The sequence below is a fragment of the Siniperca chuatsi genome, linkage group LG1 (genome assembly GCF_020085105.1).
Source record: "Siniperca chuatsi isolate FFG_IHB_CAS linkage group LG1, ASM2008510v1, whole genome shotgun sequence".
Classification (NCBI taxonomy): domain Eukaryota; kingdom Metazoa; phylum Chordata; class Actinopteri; order Centrarchiformes; family Sinipercidae; genus Siniperca; species Siniperca chuatsi.
The window spans coordinates 6,774,687-6,800,202 of NC_058042.1; the positions used below are offsets into that span (position 1 = coordinate 6,774,687).

General features: G+C 38.8%; 1 protein-coding gene across 2 annotated transcripts in view; it reads right to left on the bottom strand.

Annotated features, from left to right (window-relative positions):
* Positions 1 to 1,796: 1,796 nt before the first annotated feature.
* kcnq1.1 (potassium voltage-gated channel, KQT-like subfamily, member 1.1) overlaps positions 1,797 to 25,516 on the bottom strand; it is a 37,824-nt gene continuing 14,104 nt past the window's right edge. Inside the window, exons 6-17 of one of the 2 annotated variants that reach the window (XM_044201568.1) lie at positions 20,451 to 20,591; positions 18,585 to 18,695; positions 16,585 to 16,680; positions 16,281 to 16,397; positions 14,926 to 15,064; positions 11,502 to 11,558; positions 10,551 to 10,680; positions 7,035 to 7,110; positions 6,175 to 6,269; positions 5,987 to 6,033; positions 5,815 to 5,876; positions 1,797 to 4,702 (exon numbers count right to left, since the gene is read on the bottom strand). In XM_044201568.1, the coding sequence (XP_044057503.1) occupies positions 4,445 to 4,702; positions 5,815 to 5,876; positions 5,987 to 6,033; positions 6,175 to 6,269; positions 7,035 to 7,110; positions 10,551 to 10,680; positions 11,502 to 11,558; positions 14,926 to 15,064; positions 16,281 to 16,397; positions 16,585 to 16,680; positions 18,585 to 18,695; positions 20,451 to 20,591 (1,329 nt within the window). In that variant the 3' untranslated portion in view covers positions 1,797 to 4,444. Of the gene's footprint in view, positions 4,703 to 5,814; positions 5,877 to 5,986; positions 6,034 to 6,174; positions 6,270 to 7,034; positions 7,111 to 10,550; positions 10,681 to 11,501; positions 11,559 to 14,925; positions 15,065 to 16,280; positions 16,398 to 16,584; positions 16,681 to 18,584; positions 18,696 to 20,440; positions 20,592 to 25,516 lie in introns of both variants that reach the window. The other variant, XM_044201577.1, reaches the window with a different exon arrangement.

The window sequence follows — 25,516 nt, forward strand, 5'->3', positions numbered from 1 at the left end:
AGTGCCCCTCTGAAGTCGTAGAAAAATTCATTCAAGTTTCAAGTTTACTAATCGAAAGAAGAAAAATGTTTTAGAGTAATTGCATTTTCTGGGTTGTATTATGAGATGTTTCATAATCACAATCATAAGGACTGTGCTGTCAGGCTTAAAATTATATCCGTTAATATGAGCTGTAACTGCCAAATTAGCCCATTAGAGAGGCCAAAATCCCACAGAAAGCGTATTCACCCCCACAGTGTTGGGGTTTCAGCTCTAAAGAATTTCAAGAGGCCATCTGGACGGAGAGCAGAACAATGGCCACAAAGCAGAGTGTGCCATCTATTTCACCTGCAAATCAGCCTCTGGAGCTCCTCGACCCCCCCAGGTCTTTCCTCAACTTTTCTCTTTTCACTCTGTCCCTTTTCATAGTCAAAGCAGCTATTATCATTGACATGTGCCCAAACCAATCCTACTTATGTTTGTTCTCACTTTGGCTCATGTTTACTTGTATGCTACAGGAGCAAAGGGACTGTGTTCAAGCATAAAGAATAAGCAAACATCACATTTACATTTTTAAATGCCACATTGCGAAGGACAACCAATGTTAAGTGTGTTATTTCTCCATTAGGAACAGCTGATCTTACATTCTGTTCCAATGGATTTATGTCTAAAATACCAGTCAATAAATCAATAATCAAACTATCCCATGTGTCCAAAGGGTCCCAAGGGTTCCAAATTTCCCCACCCATTACTTTAATTAAATTCCCTTAAAGATGTAAACTACAAGCTGCTCAGTACATCATCAGTGAATGAAGCTTTCACTAACAGTAATGCAGTGATTGTGTAAATTAATATTATAGTGATGTTGCTGAATGGATTAGAAATGTCCCTTTTATGTTCACATAAACCACACTATGCTGTAAATGTTACTACTCCAGAATGGAGGTTACTATGGGTTATTTTGATCAGGCTTTGCTCAAATTGTCCAAATTAGAATAAGCTAAATGAGAAAACTGCAGGGTCATCTAGGAGTATATTTAGATTCAGAAATGCACATGTTTGAAGAAGTGAAATCCCCAAAATCATTAAGAATCCATGTACATTTGTAGCTTTGTGAATTGTAGCTTTAGATGCAAATATTCGGGGGGGGGGGGATTTCTCTCCCAGTACCCCAAATAACACTAATTACAGGGAGGAAGAAAAAATAACTTTTTAAAACCCACACCCTCTCTGTAATGAAACTCTCCCCTCACCCACCTCCTGGTCAGGACAAAGGCCAACCACCCTCAGCACACTTTAAGAGGGTGGGGCCCATTGTTGTGGACACCAGAGGCAGATGGTCATTTGGACCTTTTCTCCACATGGCCATTTGTGTGAAGGAATGCCTGGACACCCCATGGATGGCCAGCAGGGAAAAGGTCACCATCTGCTGCCCAAAGGTCACCTGGTTAAAGAGCATGGTTTCAGCCGTGCTTTTTGGCTATTTGCATAAGTCAGTGAGGACACGACATAGCCACCCCAACCTCACAACAATAAAGGACATTCTGCTGCCGACTCAAGTGATACATAATTATGAATGAAACAATAACATGAATTCATTTCTAAAACTCAAAAGTGAAGCATCCATTTGATTGATGACTGAGGAGAGAAAAACAACTGTAAAAACATTCACTTTATAGAGGAAAAAACAGAACTTTTTACTTTCTATCAAACCACCTCTGGCAAACGGAGAAAATCTACTGAAATTGAAATATTTAGCTCATTTGTTTTAGTCAGAGATTCCCCTTAAGGCACCAGACACAACACATAGACACTGGTAACAATTACCACAACATTTTATTGCTACAGAAGAATATTTCTAAACATTTACAAAAAAGTGAAATAGAATTAAAACAGTGAAAACAGCATTTGATTAATGTAAGCATAATGCTTCACTTCAGAAAAAAAAGAGATAGGCTACTCCTGTCTTTAAGTAATCTCAATGGCGTAGGTGTGCATATGGACGGTAGGGACATGTACTTTTGGGGGGACAGAATTGTCCCTACCAATATTTGAGCAAACTCGTTCGCATTATGTTTGGAGTGAAGTCATATTAGATAATTCTGGTGTGCCCTCCCAGAGACTACGTCAAATTAGAGCGAGAGAGAGAGAGAGACAGAAAGAGACAGAGAGCTGCAAGCTGCAAACAGCTGTTTCTGTGCGCCTCCCCCCCTGCAGAGAATCGTTCATAAATTCAAAAATATATTCAGGCTCTGCTAGTGCTACATTCTTATGTAATAAATGTATTCTTTACTTTGGAACAGTAGCTTTAGGGCGTGTGTCCATATAGCAGTTCAGTAGTATGGACAGCGCCGCACCTACACACACAAACCCTAATATATGAGTAATATAGATGGTTTTGTTATTAGTTTGTCGACTTTGCACCTCAGGACTTTGCCGTTATTCAGACGGAAAGCCCATTCTGCTCTGCTGGACATTGCGGTGTTTCTCCAGGATCAATTGAACCGACATAGCATGCTTCACGGATATAAGATGATGCATCTGAATTCTGCATTCAGGCTGGCTATGTGGTGACTTAAGAGACAATCAGGCAATTGCTGAAAATACAGGAGTAAAGACAAGAGCAGCCTATCTCCCAATGTCTCAAACCCAAACCAAAATAAAACTGGATTAAACTAAACAGGCGGGACGTTTGCTTCCATGAAATCGAGCTAAACGACAAGATTTGCAGGATTCTGAGGTATCTCGTTAATTCAGAAAAACAGAGCAGGATTTTTTTTTTCATGAAAACTTATCTCGTAATTCTGAATTATCTCGTTAATTCATAAAAACAAAGCAGATTTGTTTCTCTCGAGTGAATGCATTAAGCATAGAATTGAAACTTTTCAAGTGAAATATAGAAATGTAAGGCCTCTCCCAAAAGATGAATGCAATTAAATCTACTGTAATTTCAAAAGAATATAGGATATTGAATGACAGTACATGATGCAATGTCTTTGGCATTAACCTGAATAAATTTCAAGTAATATTTGAAAAAGGCAACTACCAATCCTACAGGGAAATCATTTCTAAGAGACTCTGTACTAATGCTGATACAATATGCTGAAATATCAGTGGTTAAATGTCAATAATGATGTTGTTTCTCGTTCACATATGTCCCACATCCTCTGATGAGGTATTTCACATAGATCATGATGCCAATATTCAGCAAAGCAGTAAAGTTGAGAAAAAGGGTTCAGAAATGTCAGGCTGAAGGCAAACTGTGTAACAAATAGAAACGTCGTATAAACTGCCTTTATTTTATGCCTTTTTAGGCTGATTACCCCACCCCTCCAGATCATTGCCATCTGCCTTTGGATATTCTTCACCAAATGTAAGAGAATAATTCATGTCCATTTTAACTAGTGTACTAGTGTACAGTCCATAACTTATAGGAATCTGTTAGTTGTTTGTCTGTCCATATTTACCAAACCCAATCACATGAATTCCACTAGAGTCAGAAGCTGAGATAACAGTTACTGAAATCTACTAAGCTAGTTGCGTTAGCTTTAGCAGGAGTTCAGCTAGCTAGGGAGTTTCTCTCCATCATGATTGGATTTAGCCACTGCCCCATTTAGTTAGGGAGAAAAACAAACTGATCTGCCAAGATGTCAGTTCTGTCCCCACCACATTTGAACTCTCCTGTCATTTCAGATCCTGGCACTCCTTCCTGCCCTCCAGTAACCCCTTTTCCCACCTTTCCCCTGATCACCTGACCTCCCCCACCTATCTGCACACCTGTTCCTACTTTCCCCCATCAGTCCTGCAGTATATACTGTATACTGGCATACATTTACTCTTTGCCACATTGTCTATTGTGCTTCTGCCTTAGCGGTCCAGCCTTTTGTTCTGCCTGCCTGACCTAGCCTGCTTGATCCCCTGCTTTCCCATCTGACCTTTGCCTCTCTTTTGTCCAAGTTTGTCCATTTTATCTGCCTGGTTTTTCCGAGTTTTTACCTAACATGTCTGTCTCAAGAGTCATGCATTCATTTATAGAAAACACCTAGAAAAACATCTAATCAAGTAAAGTGTGTTTTTGCTTTAGCTAAGCTAGTTAGTCTTCACTTGATATGGATCTGTTGCTTTAGCTTTCTAGTTGTCTATCTCTGTGGCAGAGAGTGCAATAAGTACAAAGGCAGTCAGAGCGCTGAGATTACCAAGACAGAGTGTAGTTACTGCAGTTAAGCTTGGTTTTTAGCTCTATTTTGTAGTTACTGCAATTTTACATGTTCACAGAAATAATACATCTATTTGGGATAATCTATACTTTAATTTAGTAAAACAGATGTAAAAAATGTCAGAATTAGGTCTTAAAGGATATACTTTTGACCAAATGCGTATTCACCACATTTTGCCTTTGGGGGGGTGGATGGATGGATGGATGGATGGATGGATGAAAAAGTTGGAGGCTGTTTGGTTTCAGATTTCAGCAGCTCTCATCCTGACTGGCAGTGGTGCTGAGGGGACGGTTGGGGCAGGCCGCGGTGTTGGAGGAGAAGGACGAAGGTGATGAAGATAGCTGGTCATAGCTTGGCAGGCTGTCCTGGCTGGGGAGAACATTAGAGGTCCGTCCAAGCCGTGGCCTTGGCCTGCCTCCACCTTCGCCCCCATCGACATCCCTCTGGTCCAGCAGAAAGGCGAGGGACTCTGCGATGCGGTTTAGCGTCTGGTCCATGTGTGTTATCTATGAGAGTTGAATCAAATGTTGATAAATGAAAGCAAAATAGCATATTGGCTCAGATTTGGATGAACTACTAATGATGCTTTTTACTCATTCAAAATAAATGAAGTACTTTTGAGAGTCATTTGTGAGTTCAAACAGAGGAGAATGTTACAATTATGTCCTTCATGTAATTAAATTACCTTACCAAAAAGCATTATAGTATTAGTAACATTTAGATTTTGTTTTTCATTTGATAAGTAAAACTGAAAATCACCTTTTTATTCATGAATTTTGTTTTATAATTTTTTAAATGGTTGCAAGGCAGGAATGTAAGGCACATTTGGGGATGGAGTTGGGGAGGTTGGGATTCAACTTTTTGGGGGTGTTTTTTGTTTTGACACATCTTTAAAAAAAAATGAAAGAAAAAGAATCTCATGGTTTCTCTTTTTTCGCTGCAGAACTGGCACAAGCTGTTAAAGTTTTATATTTGAATCAACAATAACAGTGGCACAAATCTATGCACAGATATTTCATTATACATTACAGGAGCCAAAGCCTGTTAAACTTTTGTTGCATTATCCAAAACTATTTCCACTGCCACTGTGTTGTCAATATCCTCTTGATGGAAGCTTATTTGTTACATTTTCATATTATGAATACAAGACAAACATGGTCATGTACATTTTTGACTTTGATAAACAAAAGAAATTGTTACAGCTGTGACAGTTTGTCTGCCTTCCCTTAGTGTTTCCAAATGTTATTCCCCTGCCCTGTGTCTCCTGTCTGCCTGCTCCTCGTTTGCTCCTGCCTGTCTGTCCGCCACGTGTCTCTCAGCCACGCCATCGTCGCCACCATTACCTCACTTACCTGTTTACCTTTTCTGGACCTTCATCCCAGTCTCGCCAAGCTCCACCACCATACCTTCACATCTTCGCTGCCAGCTCTGGATCCCAACCCCTGGTCTTCATCCACTTCCCCTTTCCCACTCTTCAATAAATCTCTTTATATTCCTACCGCTTGTCTGAGTCCTGCACTTGAGCCCAACCGTTGAGTAAAACGTAACAAATGATCTGAAACAGTAAGAGGCGAGGGAATTTCGCTCCAGTTTTCCACTGAAGTTGCACAAATCCCACCTTGTCCTCCATTCTGTTGAGTCTGGATCCGATAGAGTTGGTGCCTTTGTCTTTGGCTCTGTCTTCAGAGGGAGACAACAGTCAAGTAAATTATAAAACAGGAGGATTAGTACTGTGGTTTGTTCCATAGTTACTGCACTATATTTTGAGAGAGCAGTGGAGTGAACATTACCTGAGCCTGTCTGGAACAAAGTCATCTTCCCTATAGACTGGTCCAGTCTGAGAGAAACAATGGGAGGCTCAAGTCAGAAGAATATATCCTCTCTCATTCCCCCACACAAAAAACATCATTTACCATTTGTCTGTGCATTACACAGGGGATCTAATTCATATGAAGCTCTTCTTAGTTAAGCAGTTTACCTTCTCTGCAGCTCCTTGATTCGCACCATGAGGCTGAGGTGACCCTGGGAGTATTGTTCAATCACGTCTCGCACATCATATGGCTTACGAGCTTGCTGCAATGGAAAAAAATGTTTGGAACTGTTACATCAAAAATATATTTTCACCATAAACCTTTTGTTAGGCATAACACCTTTATATATCTGACTTAAATATTTGAGCTTTGTTTTTGTCTTGGCTAATAATGTTACAGGGCACTACATTTTTAACGGTAATGTTTCGTGTTGGTTGTGATTTTGTCATTCCCAAATATTTGCTGCTGAGCCTGGTGTATGTTTGCAGGAGTGGCGAGGCCAGATAAATATTAATATTAATTCTGTACTTTGTATTTACTTAGTAATATATCAATTTTATGTTAGTAGACTGATTGAAATGGAAAAAAAAACCTGTAGGAAGGTTTAAGTAGAGTACTTGCTGCAACAAACCACTGCAATAATGAAATCAATTTAATCTATCGAAGCTCTGCCCACTTTTTTGTTCTGTTATGCTGCTGCTGAACTTCTCATTTGCAAACTCTGCTGTAACACTACTTCAAACACTTGCTATTACCACTGATGCTGCTGCTCCTGCTATCATCATAAGTCAAACCTGTATACACCTGTAGGTCTGAATCTACGTTCCCCTGGGGTAAAGTTTATTATCGTCACCCCTCAATCTCTGCTGCTGAGCTTAGTGTTTGCTTGTAGGGAGTCAGAAGTCAGAGCGTAGATACTGTGTACTTAACTGCCTGCCTCAAAATACATAGACTTAGTCAATTTTAAGTTTTGTTTTATTTATAAAGACATGTACTATGCATTGCTATAAAATAGTGTCATACTTACCTGAAAATTTCTCTTGGCCACAAAATAACGCATTCTCTGGATCACCCGGATGGCTTTTCGGTGTGACTCTGTCAATCTGTGTAAAAGAGTTTCATATTGATGTGTTTTATGTTACTTTTAAATTTGTAATGAAACTGAGTGTGGCGGGAATTACTGTTAAAACTGCTTTTTTATAACAGAAATAGCAGAGAAAGCATAAGAAAAGAGAGAGAGAGAGTAAGCCTGTAAAACTTTAATATCTAGTTCAGTCTTCTTAAAACACAGTAAGATTTGCTTTAGACCCCTGTTTTATTTTTCTTGTATGAAACAGGTAACACTGTGAAACTATGAAAAGATGATTGACATGGCCTTCAGACCCAAACTCTATCAATTTAGGGGAAAATATTCAGGGCAGCACAGTTTCATGATTACTGTTCAGTCTACATCAAAAGCCTCTCCCAGATGACTTGTCTCCCTTTGAATGTGATGAAGGTGCAGTAAGAACAAAGGATGGGTGATTGTTGTGTGTGAAAATTATTAATAAAAAGTCCAGAATGATTGTAGTGCATTTAGCCTCCATTACTATGTTGTGGGAATTATTAAGGAGTTATTACTCATTGGCGTTCATTATCCTGGCATTGAATGAGTCTGCGAGTGGTAGTGAGCTCTTTGTCAAGTCCAGTTAGGTGAAAGACTAGAGGAACAAGGTCAGTGTGTGTCATAATGGACTTCACATGCAGTGTAATGGCTGATTTTCAAATGTAGCTTTCATAACATTTTGTCAAATTAGCACTATATAATGAAATGGAAATACTGTGCTCTGTGACCTATTACAGAAATCCATTTTCCACCACAAATGGTGGTGATATAACCAGAAACAGGCAGTGAGGCAAATAGGCGGACACAATTTCTTTCAACTCTAATGAATGATTTTGAATTCTACTTAATGTGCAGTTTGAATCATGAAAGTGTTTCTTATCTTTACCCTAACATTAGTGAACATGTGTAAATCTTAAGCTAGCTTTAAGGTTTTAATCCTTAAATAAATAGTTTGACGTTTTGGGAATTAAGAGATAGATGAGAGAGTCCGTTCAATATGAAACCAGCACCTCTAAAGCTCACTAATTACGCATGATATCTAATTTGTTAAATCCGTACAAATACCAAGGGTAAAAACAACAACTTGTGGTTTTATGGGCTGGACAATTTCTTCCTTGAGTCTTTGCTGGTTGACTGGCAACCTGATGATGACGACAACACTCCAGGAAGTCATTAAGTCCAGTTTATGCTAAGCTACACTCAGATTTGAGAGTGTTGACAATCTTATCTAACTCTCTGCAAGAAAGTGAGTAAGCATATTTCCCAAAAAGGTTGCACTATTCCTTTAAGATTTTCATTATCGAACCCAAAAGCTGATGAATGGATGACCTAGCATTCAAGCATGGGATAAGTATTACTGTGTCGGACAACATGTTAAATATCAACTTTAATGGGGGTTTTTTAATAATACAACGTGACACGATGAATCCTCTTTGTCATTTAGAACGAAACTTGGGACGTGTCGCCAAACAACCAGGACTGAAATTCTAAGGATTATAACTAAGGGATCCGAAGCCATGTTTTTAGAGGTGTTAAGTGATACCTGTGGGTGCTGTTTAATACAAATACGCTAGTCGAGTGCATCTGCTGTATATATACAGTATTTCCTACAGTATAAATACATTCCTGAGAAAGTACAGCCCTTCTTTCTTTTTGTGATTCAACTTGGTAGTTTCCCTCTCTCTAGAGCAGATGGACCATTTTTATTGCCATCACTGTTTAATACTAATCTTTTTTTCTTTTCTTTTTTTTACATTTCCTGCCATTCTTTGACAGTTTAGAAAATCGCTGCATTTATGATCAGCTTTGGGGATAACACTTTATCACTTTTCTCAGTAACAGTGCTGGCGTGATGAAAATCGCATTAATCATGTTTCAACACAATTGTGCTTCATTGTGTTCAAATAAAACCTCCGACACAATCAAGGAACAGCATTTTGTCTTGGCTCGATGCCCCCTCAGTGCATGAATGTAACAGCTTTTGCACCTTTTTGTTTTCTCTTGTGATTGGTCCAACTGTTTCGTGAGATAGAAACAAACAATACAACATGAGAAACATGAAAAAATGTTTCACGAAGGCTGTAAACTTTTACCTCCCACCTACCTAACTGCTACAATCCCAACTCTTTTAGTTTCACTTCAAAAGATATGTCTGCAGTGTTACTAGAGGTGTAATTTTTGTTTGTTTGTGACAAACGTGTGACAGTTTTGGTAAAGCTCTTAATACCTCAATCATCTTCAATTTACCAAAACATACTGCACTGTCATGTCAATACCAAGGCAGCAGCAGAAATATGACTTCTGTGAACTATTCCACATCAAGAATCTATGTTGCATCTTAGATTTATAACAATGACTTAAAGGTGGGGTATGCAATTCTAATCCAATACATGTGTTTTTGTCAAATTCAGTGACTATCTCCTCTCCTCAAAATAAATTCTGGTGTTTGCCCTGGCTCTGTAAATGGGAAACAAACAAAGTGGCTCGGACCGAGCCACCCAACACTATTCCAGCCATGATTTGTGTGTCAGGCAACGTTAAATGACTTGCCCACGGACATTCAGCTCATTTTCTAGTTTGCCATGATATGCTGTTGTTGTGATGTTTGCTACAGTAGCAGGAGAGTTAAGTGAGTATCGCTGTCTGGAGCTGGTTTGCTGGCTCTGGAAAACCACCTTGTCCTCTCTGCATGTTAGCTTCTCAGCAGCAACTGTAGGGACTACAGTTATCGCTCTATATCATGATATTGGATTTCTCCAGAATCGCATACCCCACCTTTAACTGAGCTTTCTCCACTGCTGTAGACAATATGGACAATTTAAAATTCAATCTGCAATTCAGCTTAAAATCGAATACTTTTCACAGAAATTTGACTAACCTAATAAAAAAAAGCACATTATTCGAGCTTTTTTAACTAGGTGTACTCTCGTCATGGATAAAACAAGCAGTAGTATCTCATAATGGCTCAATTTAGCATGGAATTTGATGTGGCATTGCTCTATGAAAACAGCTGGTTATGTATTTTGGAGTCATCAGAGCACAGAGTGATCTTTACCAACAATGCTGCTGCATGCAATTCCCACTCTGCATCATTACCCCACCGTTTAGAAAGGAAGTCCCCTGGGTAAAAACTGTCGCTCCATTTGTTTTACTTACTGTGCACTTACATTACACTGCAGTTACTTAACACTCATTTCCTCATATCAGTCTCAGTCTCTCGCTGTGCAAGTGCCTCAGCAAGCACAAGTCCTTTCCCTAATAGAGAATCATTACATAGCAGAGACAGGAGCGCTCTGGGGTTTGGCATATTACAAAGGTTAATTAAAAGTAGCAAAAAAAAAAACATGAAAACGTTTTCTAACATGCTCATTAAAACATACTCACACATAAACACAGCATCAGTGTAATGGCATTGCAGTGCAATGGTGGTGAACTCACTGTGACACTGAGGTGGCAGGAGCCAGTTCAAGGTATCGCTCTGGCTCCAGCTCCAGGTCGTCTGCAAAGCTGCAGTTCCTCTGGAGGGGGCCGGGGGAGTGGACGTCCAAAAGGCCAGGGCTTCTTTTCACTGCACGTTCAAACACACGCAAACACACACATTAGACGTTAGTTATCAATATATTTGTGCATCCAGAACATACAGTGATGCTGCTGATTAAGTTTTGCTGCTTCTCTTCCATGTCGGTTTGTTTTATATAGCTTTGGACTCAGGTTGAGGTTTGTTGATTTACAATGTTATTTATTTAATTGTTCTCTTTTGATCTCTTTCTGGGTGTATCCTACAATGTCCAAGCGTGAAAAGAGAAAGAAATTAGCCTATATATTGCATTAGCTTGCTAAGCTAAAAGTAACAGCCACAGTAAATGGCTGAAATAAAGAATAAAAATATGCTAAAGCAGCTTCTCAAAATCCCTAATGCTCTGGGGAAGGCTTCTTCATTGTGGAAACATTATGACCAGTTCCATTGTTAGGCCTGGGCGTCCAAGGCTACAGCCCCAAGTGTTTAATGAATAGCCCCTATGTCTTAGCATAACAGACATAGAGAAACTCCCATATTTACTTGTAGAAATTTCCAAATGTGAGATGACTGCAGCAAAATGTATCACCTCATGTCACGACCTGAGGACAGCCAGTGGAACCTGAGAAACACAACTATATGACTTTTTTTATTATTATTATTATTATTATTGTATATATTAGTAAACCTGGTTGGTTTATTAAAACCTGACTAATATTATTTGATTTGTAAATAATTTAATCATTATATTTTTCTTGAGATATCAACACTTCAAACTGTAGTTAACTCTACACCTGACCCATGTGATGCAACTATTCACTTCTGGAGAGACAAAGCAACATAGAAACACTCATATCAACACATGGCGTGACCTGGAGGCGGTGAGCTGAACTGAAGGGAAGACAAAGACGTCCAGGACTGCTGGTGATCTGAAGCACACATGAAGAGAAACACATGCTCAATGTTTACAGCAGGGCAAAAAAAGGACGACAACAACAATAATGTTAGTCAAATGCTGCTAAGAATGCAATTTTATATGCATCACTCATATAACTAAGCAAACAAACAAACATACTGTAACAGGTCAAGCTGTTAGAGTTGCTGTTAAAATGGACAGTTAGTCTACTGAAGACGTGTGCAGGATGTGGACACTAATAGCAGCTCACCACATCCTCCCAAAGCGGGGGATCCTGCTAAACCACGGGCAAAACATCGAGAGAGGAAAGACACAAGCAAGGAAATAGGCAGTTAAATTGGATGAAAGAAGCAGATTTAGATACAAAGATTAAAAAAGGGCAGAAGCCCAAGAGACATTCAGGTGTTTCTGTCATTTATCCCATCCTCATTGATTTAATTGGCGGGGGGAATAGAAATACCACCTCACTACAAACTGCATCATCCAACCATGAAGTTGAATCAACACCTCTCTAGAACAGTTTCAAAAAAACTGAACATTATAACCTTGATGAAGGTAAGATTTATTGCAGAACTGCTGTATTAGACTGCATTACTTTTAGCTAAGTGCACCTAATAAACTGACAAATAAGTATAAGTAGTAGTAGTACTTAGTTAATTTCCGCCACTGCTGAAAACCAGCATGTGATTGACTATTTATGACTGTATCGATGTTATGTAGTCTAACAATCTGTTAATTAACTGCCAGTCAAAATCTCAATAACCTAAACAATGTGAAGTATAGATAAACCAATAAACTTAAATTAGGACTGAAATAGCTGAATTTGAAAGACAGGGGCTTTGCTTTTTGAAAATCCAATCAGGGCAATAATGTTAGCTGACAACTCTGTAAGCAGCTGAGCACTTCTACCACCATCGTTGTGTGTATCCAGTCAATACAATCGCACACCAGATGGCAATGTGGCAAATGAGTTAAATGATTCATAGTTAAAAGCAGCATGCTGTAGATGTTAGAAGTGCAGTACGACCGGTAGAATCTATTTAGCTTCAAATCAAAGACACTGATTCTCATTGAACACGAAGCAAACAGACATGCATACATCTTAACAACAAGGCAAATTAAATTCTGCTGTTGCACTGAGAACTGAGTGCAAAGCAAAACCATTTGCACAGTAACATGTTGCACTGCAGTCAAGCATGTGAGCAGCTTTTCAGGTTACCAGCTGGTGTAAAAGAAAAAGGTTATATAACTATGCACAACAAAGAGTACATATTATGGACATGCTAAAAGTATTCATATTTATCTCCTTTTGAAAGTAAACAGACTGTCCTCCCAATTATCTCGGTCCTCTACATTGAACAGAATATCCATTAATGCCCATCGTGCAGCACTGAAAATAATAATAATGATGATTCATTTTATTCATATAAATCTTTTCAAAAGGTAGGTTTTACAAATAAATGTAAAATACTAAATGAGCAGAAAACATTAACAGACAATGAAGGATACAAATAATAAACACGGAAAATGAAATGATTGAAAGAAATGAATGAGGCAATTTCAAAGATGATATTGAATTAGTGTTTGTTTGTTACTCTAGCAAAGTGTTTAGGTTTGAGAAAGACTGTCAGAAGGTCTGAGGATCACTTATGCTCTAACTCACGTGTGATATGCTGTCTATCTATCTATCTATCTATCTATCTATCTATCTATCTATCTATCTATCTATCTATCTATCTATCTATCTATCTATCTATCTATCTAAATCATATCTTTATTTGATGCTTCTTTAAATCCTTGCTTCTGCACTCCGAACAAATGAGGGATGCGAGTGACTCATGGCAGGCAGGCAGGATGGGCATTTATAAGATGAAATCAAAGCATGTTGAAGTTACAATGACTAGAATGATGTACGAGGGCCAAATAACTCCACCTCCAATTTTCTGTCATTGAGTAAAAGGTTTGAGACATATTTGGATGGCTGCGTGAAAAGACTCAATCACTTTCCTCTTTGCACAGACAAATAGTTTTGTAAAAAGTGTAAAAAAGTATTCCTACAAGACTAATGGTGTGTTCACACAGAAAGCAAAGCGAATTTTCCGCATGCCACAATTACCTACAAAGTCAAATTTATACCTGATGATTGCACTAGATGAAAAGTCAGGGATCAACAAAGTCATTAGAATTCATCCTCCTTGAATAACAGTAGCAATTTTCACTGCAGCAACCAAATACATTTACAAAAAGTCTTTCATACCAAATGCAATAACTTTGCTAAATTCATAAACATCATTCACACTAAAACCAACTGTCCATTGTTGTCGTCTGCACTGTGCATGTTGTGTTATTTATTAATGCAAGTATTGTGCTTTACTATGATGTCTTTTTAAACCAACCTGTGAAGCCAATGGTAAATTTCCACATTTGTGGACAATAAAGATTATTATTATTATATCTCACTCAAAACCACAAAGGTCTACCTTAAGGTGGCACTAGTGGAAAAGTCAAGGGATCACCAAAGTCATTAGGATACATCACATTTTTACTAATTTTCCCTTTTTTTGAAGTCATGAACCCTCTGCTATCATTTCAGATGTCTGCCGTCCCCCACCTGCCCTGTAGTTGCCCTCAGTGTGTTCCTGCCATTCCCAGTCACCTGATCCCCTCACCCACCAGCACACCTGTTCCCCATTCCCTCATTATCACCCCTGCATAGATACCGGCCCTCTCTCCCCAGTCTTTTGCCAGATTGACTAATGTACTACACAGTCTTAGCTTTCCAGCCTTCATTTATTTTTCTTGCCTGCCTGTTCTGCCTGCCTGCTATTTGCCTGCTTTGTTTGCTGACTGATTACCTGTTGCCGAACTCTGCCTTGAACTTCTAACCAAGTAAACAATTGATTGCATTCAACTGCTCTGCCTCTGAGTCCTGCTTCTGAGTCCCCATCTCTGTGTGCAGAACCGTTACACCACTGAAGGCAAAGACATTTGCAAAATGAAAGGCAACTGAGATTCTGATAAATTAGTTTTATTTTCCCTCAACCGATACTATATCACTATTTCGGCTTTTCTAAAAACTAGCAAGAAATTTAAAATGAACTGATAGAGGCATGTGGAGAGCACAACACACAGGCTACCTTAAATGACACTGGAAGGATACAGTATCACTCTCAGCTCTCCACTATTGATCCATGATCCATCTTGTGTGGAGTTTTGTAAGTTCAGCAGTGCATTCCTGGAGTTCATACTCATCAATACAACCTTAAGTTCAATTGCTGCAATGTGCTCATCCATCTTTAATATTTGTGCTTTCCCCGTCCTGTGGCTTCAATCCTGCATCAGAGATAAGCCTACTGTACAGTTTGTCCCGTTTTTAGTACCTGTGCCCACAGTGCTGTAAACATCTGAACTCAGCTCCCTCCCACTGTCAAACACAGAGTCGTAGGTGATGCTGGGAATTGTGGGAGAAGTTGGACTGTTGTCCTTGTCAGTGCTCTTCAACTTCCTCCTTATCTTCACCTGCCCAAGAAATGCAAACATCTCAGCTCAACAAAGTGTTCCTGTGGAGGAGCATACCTGTAGGTATTTGTCTGATACCCTGAGTGATACGACAGCAAAACCATATTGTTTTCTATATTTTCAACATAAGGTGACATTGTGGAAAAATTTAAAGATGTTTGTGGTTTTCAAAAATGCAGACATACACATACTTGTCATCTTATCAGCCCTTCATAAATATGGCCAAAATATTTCTGCTTTGCAGCACTGTTAAGAATCTGACTGCCTATGGCTGCTGACTATATGTTAATAGAGCCAATAACACAATAAAGGAGTTGTTATTGATGTAGTTTTCAATGTTTGTTGTCAAATGAACGTATGAACATTGAGTAAAGATTTGATTGAGGGTCTAAGTGCAGCAGCACAGGGATTACTGTTACAGTGTCAGGTCAGTAGCATTACTATTATATATTGGTATGTTTTACATATTTCATATTGCTGTTATTGTGACATTCCATAAATTTAAGATGAGATCCTGCAAAGTCTGGAGGGAACCCTTTTGACATGCAAACAACATTTTAAAATGTATGCATTAGTGTGGGCATGGTCTGATACCCAACAAGCAGTAATACTGAATAATCAATATTAATATTAAACTGCTGCTGGCTGTTGTATTGGCTGCATATCTTTTTTTTTTCCTTTTCTGCCTCAATTTCATGTATTTCTTTTAATTTTTTCCGACACAGATTTCACACCAACATAGACACCTAACACAATAATGATGATGATCATTTCTTAAAAGTTTAATTTCATGTCGTATCAACCAGTTTGGTTTTAAATCCTTCAAATCACCACAACAATAAATTGTGACACAGTTATAAAGGTAATATGAAATAATGCAATCTAGTCCCTCGAGTCTGTCTTACACTGGACAGTCAGTGATGGAGTTGCTATCATTTTGACATTGATTTATTTCATTTATAAATTACAGCTGAACTAAACATTACATAAATCCAACTGTAGCACAACTTTCACCACGTAAACGACGTCAACACCTCTCTAAAACAGTTTACAAAAAACCATAAACAGCTGAACATTACAACCTTCATGAAGTTAGGTTTTACAGTATTGCAGGGCTGTTGCTTCATACTGCATTAGTTTTGCCTTGGTATACATAATATACTGGAAACTGAGTATAAGAAGCAGTTACAGTGAAATGTATAAAATGATTACTAACCGATTTCTTGGGCTTGGGGGTGGACAGAGAGGAGGCGTGGATGTTGTATCTCTTTCTCAAAAACATCTTGAATGTGGCAGAATGAAAGTTCTCTACCGCAAAACATCTCCATGATGTCTGGAGGGGCATGAAAATAGCAATATATTGGTTGGACAGGACTAATTTCATGCCAACATGTCTGCCATGCAAGAAAGAAGGTATGGGTTACATGAAAGGATGGTCTCAATAATGAGACTAGGGCTGCGAGACAGTTCAGTCCCCCAGCTGTATTGTGGTTCTGTTTCAATATTTTTTGGGCAAATACCTGAATGAGACAGGCAGCTGCAGGGATCTGTCTGTTGAAGTGTTTCTGTCTTTGCTTCTGCTGTACCTTCAGGGCGAAGCCTGAGCCTAAGATTCCCTGTGAACAACAGCACAGCAGAGTTACTGCTCAAAAGACAAAAATAAACACAGTTAACCAAAAATGAAGGAATAATGTGCTGTTTAATGCTGAAACATTTAATTATATTATTCACTTTGTTTATTAATGAATTAATCACAACTTATTGTTGTGAGGGGACGGCCAACAGACAGCATCAACAATAACAGATTAATAGTTGTTTGTTGTGTGAACTAGGGGAAATTGAGAATAAGGTTAATTTTTTTCTTTTGCTGTCCTGTCTATGGGGATGTCAGGGGTGTACTTTTTTAGTAAAATGTCCTCCATTTATGTTGATTTTTGTTTTGTGGCTGGATGATTATGAAAATCTTGATTTGTGCTTCAGGAAGAGATCCTTTTTAAGCAGATTTTATTTGCCAAGCTTGGGAGAGAAGGCAGAATATTTTGTTCAAGACTAAAATAACCTGTAATTTTGTCATGAAATGAAATCTTTGAACACTACAACTGTATTTTTGGTGTCTTATAAACTCATGAGGGTTGGGCACTTTGTGTGCATGACACGGAAATAAAAGAAAATCAATCAATGTAGTCAAATTTAAACCAACCAGATATTAACAGAAATGATCAAATCTAATGTAATTCTGTGAGCTGCATTCTGTCTTCATCAGTAACCTGGCAGGAGAATTATAGTACAATGTGAAGCCATTGTATGGCTTGTCAAGGTCCTTACAGCACTTAAAGGGACAGTTCACACCAAAATCAAAAATACTTATTTTCCTCTTACCTGTAGTGCTATTTATCCTTCTAGATTGTTTTGGTGTGAGGTGCCAAGTTTTGGGGATATCGGCCGTAGAGATGTCTGCCTTTTTTGAATATAATGGGACTATATGGCGGGGTGCACGGTGGCAGAGCGGCTACAGCTCCTGCCTCCCAATAAGGAGATTCCCGGACCGGACCAACATCACACAATCTCTCTGGGTGGAGTCTGCATGTCCTCCCGTGTTACCGTGGGTTCTCTCCGGGTTCTCCGGCTTCCTCCCACCGTCCAAAGACATGCATGTTTAGGTTAATTGATAACTCTAAATTGCCCGTATTGAATGAATGTGTGAGTGAATGGTTGTCTGTCCTTGTCTGTGTCTGTGTTCGCCCTGCGGCAGGAGTTGGCCACTGTCCAGGGTGTGCCCTGCCTAAGGCCCAAAGTCACTGGGATAGGCTCCAGTCACCCGCGACCCCCCTAACGGGACCAAGCGGTAGAAAATGGATGGATGGATGGATGGGACTATATGGCACTCAGCTTGTGGTGCTCAAAGTGCCAAAAAACTGCATTTGAAAAATTCAGCAGCAATGTCTCTTTCCAGAAATCATGACCCGATAACGTGAGATAATCCACAGATTTGTTGTGAAGCAGTTTCATGTAGGAACTATTTTCTTTCTACTGACGGTTCCTACATGAAACTGCTCACATCAAGGTCTGTGGATTATGTTGAGTAACAGGGATAAAGATGGATAAATAGCACTATAGGTAAGAGGAAAAATATTTATTTTTGATTTTGGGGTGAACAATATTATGAACATATGTATAAAGTTCTCAGCACTGTTTAACTGTAATAATTTTAAATATTTGCAGTGGCTGGTAAAACATGTTAGATCTAGCTTTGTTCTATGACTTTATGGTTTACACATGAATCATAGATACATTAAAGCCTAAATTAGGCAATTTACTTAGTTCTGTAGGAAAACAGTACAGTTTTTAAAACTACCATTCTATCAGGGACTGTTTTCATAACATTTGCATGTGATAGGGAACATTAGAGAAGGATTGATAATGATCACGATTTAAACACAACACACAATATTGTGAGCACATGCACAAGACACCTCAGCCTGAAAGATGCCCTGGTTCAGCAACTTCTGTTTCCACTTACTGCAGGCAGAGCAAAGAAGGAAATGGCGAAGACTGAGAAACAGGATGCAATGGTCTTTCCAATCCAGGTTTGTGGCACTTTGTCTCCATATCCAATGGTAGTCACTGTCACCTTTGAAAAAAACATGGGAATTATTACAAGAAGCTGTTGTTGCTGCTACAGTTGTCAACATTTGATTAAAAGCTGTTGCAAGAGGAAAAAAAGAAAAACTATCCATAACATTATATGTACCATAACAAAATTTCATGACAATCCATCGAACAGTTATTTCACTCTAGATAAAAATGATTATCCAGCTGACCTTGAGCCATGTCGCTAGTGTGGCTAATAAAAAGCATAGAGGGGACTTTGTAAGCAAGTAAGAACCCTACTAACACAGCTTCATAAGGAAATTGTTCAAATGCTGTGTCATTTTACTGGTCAGCATGCTCTACATGTAAATGATTTGTGACTTGACATGGACTTGACCCAAAAGACTTAAAAACAGCTCTGCTTGGTTGTGATCAATCTACTTTCAGTCTTTAGTGCAACGCATGAGGCCTGTTTTCCCTGACCCTCCAACCACAACTCTGTCCTTTTCACCTCTCTGACTCTCACTTACATCTTCATGCACTGAGAGTACCCAATACAAACTGTGAGTATGCGAGAGTGGACCCAAACCTAATAAAACTCATAGTAAATCATGTGTAAATATTGTAAGTAAACCTGTATTTACATGAGAGAAGTTTTTATGACTCTGCTGTGTGTGTGTGTGTGTGTGTGTGTGTGTGTGTGTGTGTGTGTGTGTAAGTTTTTTAATATCAGAGTCCCTGAAGTTTCCAGGAAGCAGAGTGGGTGGTGACTTATTGTCTGAAAATACATTTTCATCCCATATTCTCTACACTACTTGTTTTGCTGCTTGTATTAGCAGCCCACTGGATGTGCCCAAGGGTTTTCACACAACTCCTACTGTAACAACAGTAGTACAGATAAAACAGAGTCCATATTTGACCTTTGACTTGACAAATACTGTTAAAAACAAGTCAGTGTTTTCTGCAAAATCTTACTTTTGGCAAGATGGAAAAGTCACTAAAACAAGATGAGTCAATTAAACTTTCTTTCAAACATAATACAATTAATGTGAATATTAATGTTAGTAATATAGTCAAATATAGTTCTGTGGAGTCTGATCAAAATGTGATATTAGAGTCAGTTCAGGTTGAGGGCTTCTCATTGACAATTATTTCAAATAACAATAAATAATCTCAAATTAATTACAGGACTTTAACAATTAACTGAAATAAGTAAAATGTATTTAATCAGTAAAGTTGACTTGACTTAATTGGTAATTACATGAATTCTCTCATGTCTGTCTGTTAATTATGAAGCTACAGCCAGCGGGTGGTTAGCTTAGCTTAGCATACAGACTGGAAGCAGGGGGAAACAGATAGCCAGATTAAACAATTAAGACAAAACATGTTAATTAGTGAGCTTAAGCAGTGCTGGTAGGCAGGTTTGTTTTACCTTTGGACAGAGCCAGGCTAGCTGTTTCCCCCTGTTTCCAGTCTTTATGCTAGGCTAAACTAACAGTCCCCTGACTACAGCTTGATATGTATCATACAGACATGAAAGTGGAATCAATCTTCTCATCTCAAGTGTATTTCACAAAATGTCCTTTAATAAATAAATGACTTCAAAATTCTGCAATAAGAATAGAGTCCATCAAACCTTATCATACCCTTCATATATCAGACATGTACAATAGTGACTGGACCAGGTCTGATTTAAACATAAATATTGGGGCTGAGAACAGTGAACAAAACACACTTTTGACTAAGCCCATCACAACCATCACATGGTAAAACACAAACACATACACATTCTTACCACTCCCCACCACAGAGCATCAGCGTAGTTTCCAAACTCAGTGGAGCCACTGCTGTCGACTGCATCTTTCTCTGCCAGGTAGACAAAGTACGAGGAGAAGATCAGGCTCAGAAAGCCAATGTATAAGGTAGTGATCAGCTCCTGAAATAAACATGCACAAATGCATGATATATTTCAAACTCAGTAAACAACAAAGGGATCATTTCAAAGAACATAATAAGATAATATCATATGATATCTGTGAATCTATATATACTTTCTTACGCCTCCTGATTGCCACAATGCATCATTTATATCAGTTTACCAGTTAACTGCCTGGAGTCTAGTGTGGCTGTGTTTGTTCATAATATGGCATATGGATGTGAATATTCATGTAAATGTAATGTGAATATGATGATTCAAATCTTTTTCTGCTCTGATTCTGCTGTCTCTGGTGGCTTGTGTCATTAATTTGAACTGAAAGTGGATTCACACTCTCACTTAAGCTCATTAGCTACTTATCAGTTTGGTAGAATGATGTTGTACTTAAAGGATAAGGCTGGCATTATTCTATATTTTTACTAATGTCAACAAATCTCATGAAAAGACCAAAACCAACAATGCGTTAGCCCATTTCTCAATACTTTCCTACTTCCTTACCCTGTCTGTGGCTCTCAGCCTTAAGCCTATTTGTTCCTACTGGTGACATAAATCTTAAAATCATAAAATTGGTCACAAATATATCCAGTTTACGTCCAGTTTATATTGTTTGCGCCGCCTTGATTGATTGCACCTGTGTCTCGTTGTCTCCCCTACCTAAGTGTATTTAGTCTGGGTTTTTTCCTTTATTCAGTATCAGTTTGTTGTCATTATCATTTGCATCAGCAGTGGTATGTGGGCTACACGTCAGATATCCCAGCCTTGTTTCCTGTACTTCTCCTGAGTCTCTTGGAATTATTTCTGTGTTTGCTTGGACCTCGCCTTGATGTTTGGTTTTTGTTTATTGCCTGCTCCTTGTATGATTTGTTTGCTTGTCTTGGACTGCCTTCCCGATTTGGACCTCTGCCTGCCTGATTACCCATGTTAGCCTTTCCTGCAATAAATTAAGGAACTGCATCTGCTCTGCCTCTAGTCTGCATTTGGGTCCTATTGTGTTCCCTGCTCCCTTGCGGTGACATCCACTACGACATGTATGGCGCAGAAGAATAAGTTATATCAGGCTTTGGCTCTGCAGACAACAGTTGTTAGTGGGATCAATTAATTGTTGGATCATCATGGAATTTGTTGACAATAAAGAAAATATTTAATATTTGCAACTTTATTCTTTAACTTAAACAAATAAGTAATAATACATTCCTCATAATGATGTAAAATCTTATAATAGTAACTAATATTTACTTGATGAGGAAGTACTGACTAGTACTTTTTTTCCATGACGAAGATGAGATGTGGAAGAAAAAAAACTGACTTCATTAAACAATAACTGTGGCTAAATCTCCATACGATTTCGTTGATTAAAAAAAGAAGAGATGAAATTACATAGACATAGTGTTTTGGATGATCTAAATTTCCTTCTTGTCAATGTATGGCTGCACGTTGCTCTTCCTGCACGCCCGAATCAACTTGATCAAAATTCAGTCGCCCGGCCAGCTAAATTGGATAACCTCATGCTTAAGACAAATTTGTTTAATTTGGATGGTTAGACATGCTATCCATGCTAAAGTGTAAACAATATAATTGCTACAGACATTTAATAGTCAGGTCTTGTCAATTTTGAATGGCTCCTTGCCAGCTAAATGTAGTCTATTTGCAACATTTACTGTTTATTAAAATGCACAGCATTTTATGTGGAAAATTGGTTTTGGGCTTGAATAAAATATGCAGGGGAGTAGCCAACTATCTAATACTTAGCTTGTGTTGTATGCAAAAACGTTAAAAATATTTTCTTCAACAAACAAATATGACTATAACTAAAACAGACTTTTGATCTCAGGACTAAGACTAAATCTAAAAATAGCTGACAAAATTAACACTACTTCATTCGTTATATATTTATTCCTTATCTTATAACTGATGTGACAGTGCAGTAAGTAACAAAAAACATCTGTACCACTATGCTTTATGCAGCTATAAAGGAACCATAAGTGCAACTGAGTTTAAACTGAAAGTAAGTCCAATAATGATTACCAATCACTGGATGGGGTGTTGATTGAATTCAGATGGGCACTAAATCATTATAAATTAGTTTGAAACCCAGACAGCTGATCTCTCCAGGTGTATTTAAAATAATTATGAAGCATCTTATTGCAGATTCAATAAGGATGTGTCTGTGATTTGCTCAGGAGATCTAATTGGGCTTGGCTTTTATCTTGTCTGACTGTAATTGGACTACTGTTTTGTGAAAGAGCTCTTGAAGTGAATGCTGTCTTTGTACTCACCTACTACGTGATTTAAACTGTGTTTAACCACTCAGTGTGCTAGAGCACTCTGCACTAAATCGGACTGAATTCCTGATGAGTGAAATTCTTATTCGTGTCTCGGCCCAAAACTGTCACTCCCAGATTTTTCAGACCGCCAAGAAGGAGCAGCAGCAGATTGCAAAAACGATCCGGGTGATGGCTGTGTTTGCCTCACTTGAAATAACAGTAACCTATCCTTACATTACCCCATAGGTCCATTGGTGCTCAGTATCTGTGTCTGTATTTCTTCATATGTCTACGCATTTTTTTCTGAATGTTTGGGCATTTCTGGGCATCAAACATTAGGCAGTGAATATGAGAGCCTGTATCACCTTCAACTAATGTCAGTGCTTGCAACTTATAAGTGCATGATTCTTGGAAAAAACAGCTTTTAATGCTTTCAGGTACATCTTCCTTAAGTCACTACCACAGGTTTAGTAGATGTGTTGCTGCTGTTGTGACCTGGCAAACACATTCAGGAGACATGTGCATCAAATCTGCCAGCGAGCCAGCGAGGGGCAAATGTGCAAATTGTGTTTACAAGCCACAAGCATTAGAATGCTACTAGTGTGTATTTAAAGGCTGTTGTAACACGAAGACTGGATACTGATTGGAGTGAATGAAACTCCATTGACTTTAAAAACGCCAGCTGTTAACACAGAAGGGCTGCAGTTTCATATGTTCATGTAAGAGAATGGCTGAACAAAATATTCAGGTCTTGTGTTGACTTAACCACCAGTTAGAAAATCACCAAAGAACAAATACTGGATGTACTTCATACTAACGTCCAGCTGGTTGATGGCAATTTGACCACTACTGTACTGCCTGTTGTATGATTACACACTATATTTTCCTTGTGCAGGGCTGTAATGGGTGTGTGGGGCCTTAACACAGCATATAATTATTTTATAGCCAAAAAAGTTGTCCAAAGTGCAAAAAGGAACAGAGACAAAAAAAAAACATGAAAGCACCAAGCTCTCACAGAGAGGCTCCATTTACAGAACACATATAAGCTTCTGATGCCTTTAAAGCCCAATCAGGACTAAGTATAACCTGACCTATCCCAAGGTCAAGCTCATTCTGGCCCCTACACTCTTACCATCTGACCATGAAATGTGCACCATATTAAGGCCCATCCCAAACCAGCTAGTGTGGTTTGCAGCTGGCCACTTAAACCATTCCTGACTTGTCATTCTCCACTACTCTGAATGCATGGGAAATGTTGGATAATGGATTAAATATGAATTTAAATTCCATCTTGCTACTTTGTAAAATATTATTTTGGTCATGTACGTAGCCTAAACCATAGCCACTAATTTCTGCTTGTTTCACCTGAAATATTAGATAGTGTCACCTCTTTAGGCCTCTAAAAAGTCCTTCAAATGAAGCAATCTGAGAAGGAAAAAACAAGAAGGAAGGAACTCCTCACAACTCATGCACACAACCAAGGCCTTAACCTGTGAAGAGGGTTTGTTTTAAGGGGTCACGAGCCAAAAAGGTTGGGAACCTCTTGTCTAACCTCTGGTACACTCTGCCTTTCTTTGGAGGGTTCAATATCACAGGGTGTGCAGTTAGATTGCTGTAAAATAAAAGTAACTAGGGCTTAATTGGGCCTGATACTGCCAGAACAGGATCCGGGGATCTTTCACATTGGGACCGGCACCGATTTGATTGGATCCGGCAACTCCTTGGTCACTATCAAAATCTGCAAGCCCCACATATACCGGTAGATGTACTGTATGCTGGCAAGTGGTTTAATGCTTTTGGTATCTAAATAAAGCATTAATATGAGAGAGAGCTGCAAACTGTGAACAGCTGTTTCTATGCGCGTCCCCCTGCTGATTTTGAGTGATTATTGTGAATGCTCTGATTAATTAATATCAATTAATAATGCTTTGTTTGTGATGACAGTTTTGTGACTTTTTCTCCCCCCCTGACCGCCAGAACAGCACACTCTCTGTGTTCCGGGACTTCCTGATTTACAAATTAAGCACCGAAAGTAACCATCTAGTAGGCACCATCTATTTTATTGCACATGGTGACTGCTTGTGGGAAGTTATGCATTTGCAGGGAAACAGAACATAACAGCTTTTTTATGTTGTGTTTTATGTGTTGTTTGCTTGCTGTGTGAAGCACTTTGTAACGTTGTTTTGATAAGTGCTATATAAATAAAGATATTATATTATTATTAACAAGCAATCATGATCTATCAGTATCCATGGTGACAGATGTTTCCTGGTTATGTCAGAAAATGGCGAGTGCATCCCAGAGTTTACTTGTTATTTTATATCATCAATCTGAAATGCCCTGTATAGCTGAAAGTGTTATTTCATGCAAAGTGACACCCGGTAGCTAGCTGGTAGGAAACGGTTTGAGAAAGGGCCCCAATATCTCCCTGCAACGAAACTCACTTTCTTTATAGCCGACGTCAGTGGCTGTTGATGACCAGCCTCAGCCAGGAGCAATATGGTGATCAACCAAGGCCAATACAAGGAGGCACAGCAGGCGGTACTGGATGAGCAACATCGCTGACGCTCTGCTCACCTTCATCCCTCTCTGTTTTTACACATCGAAGACAACTACAGTGGCCACTGGGGATAATCACAGCCACCTCTGTGTCTCAGCTGA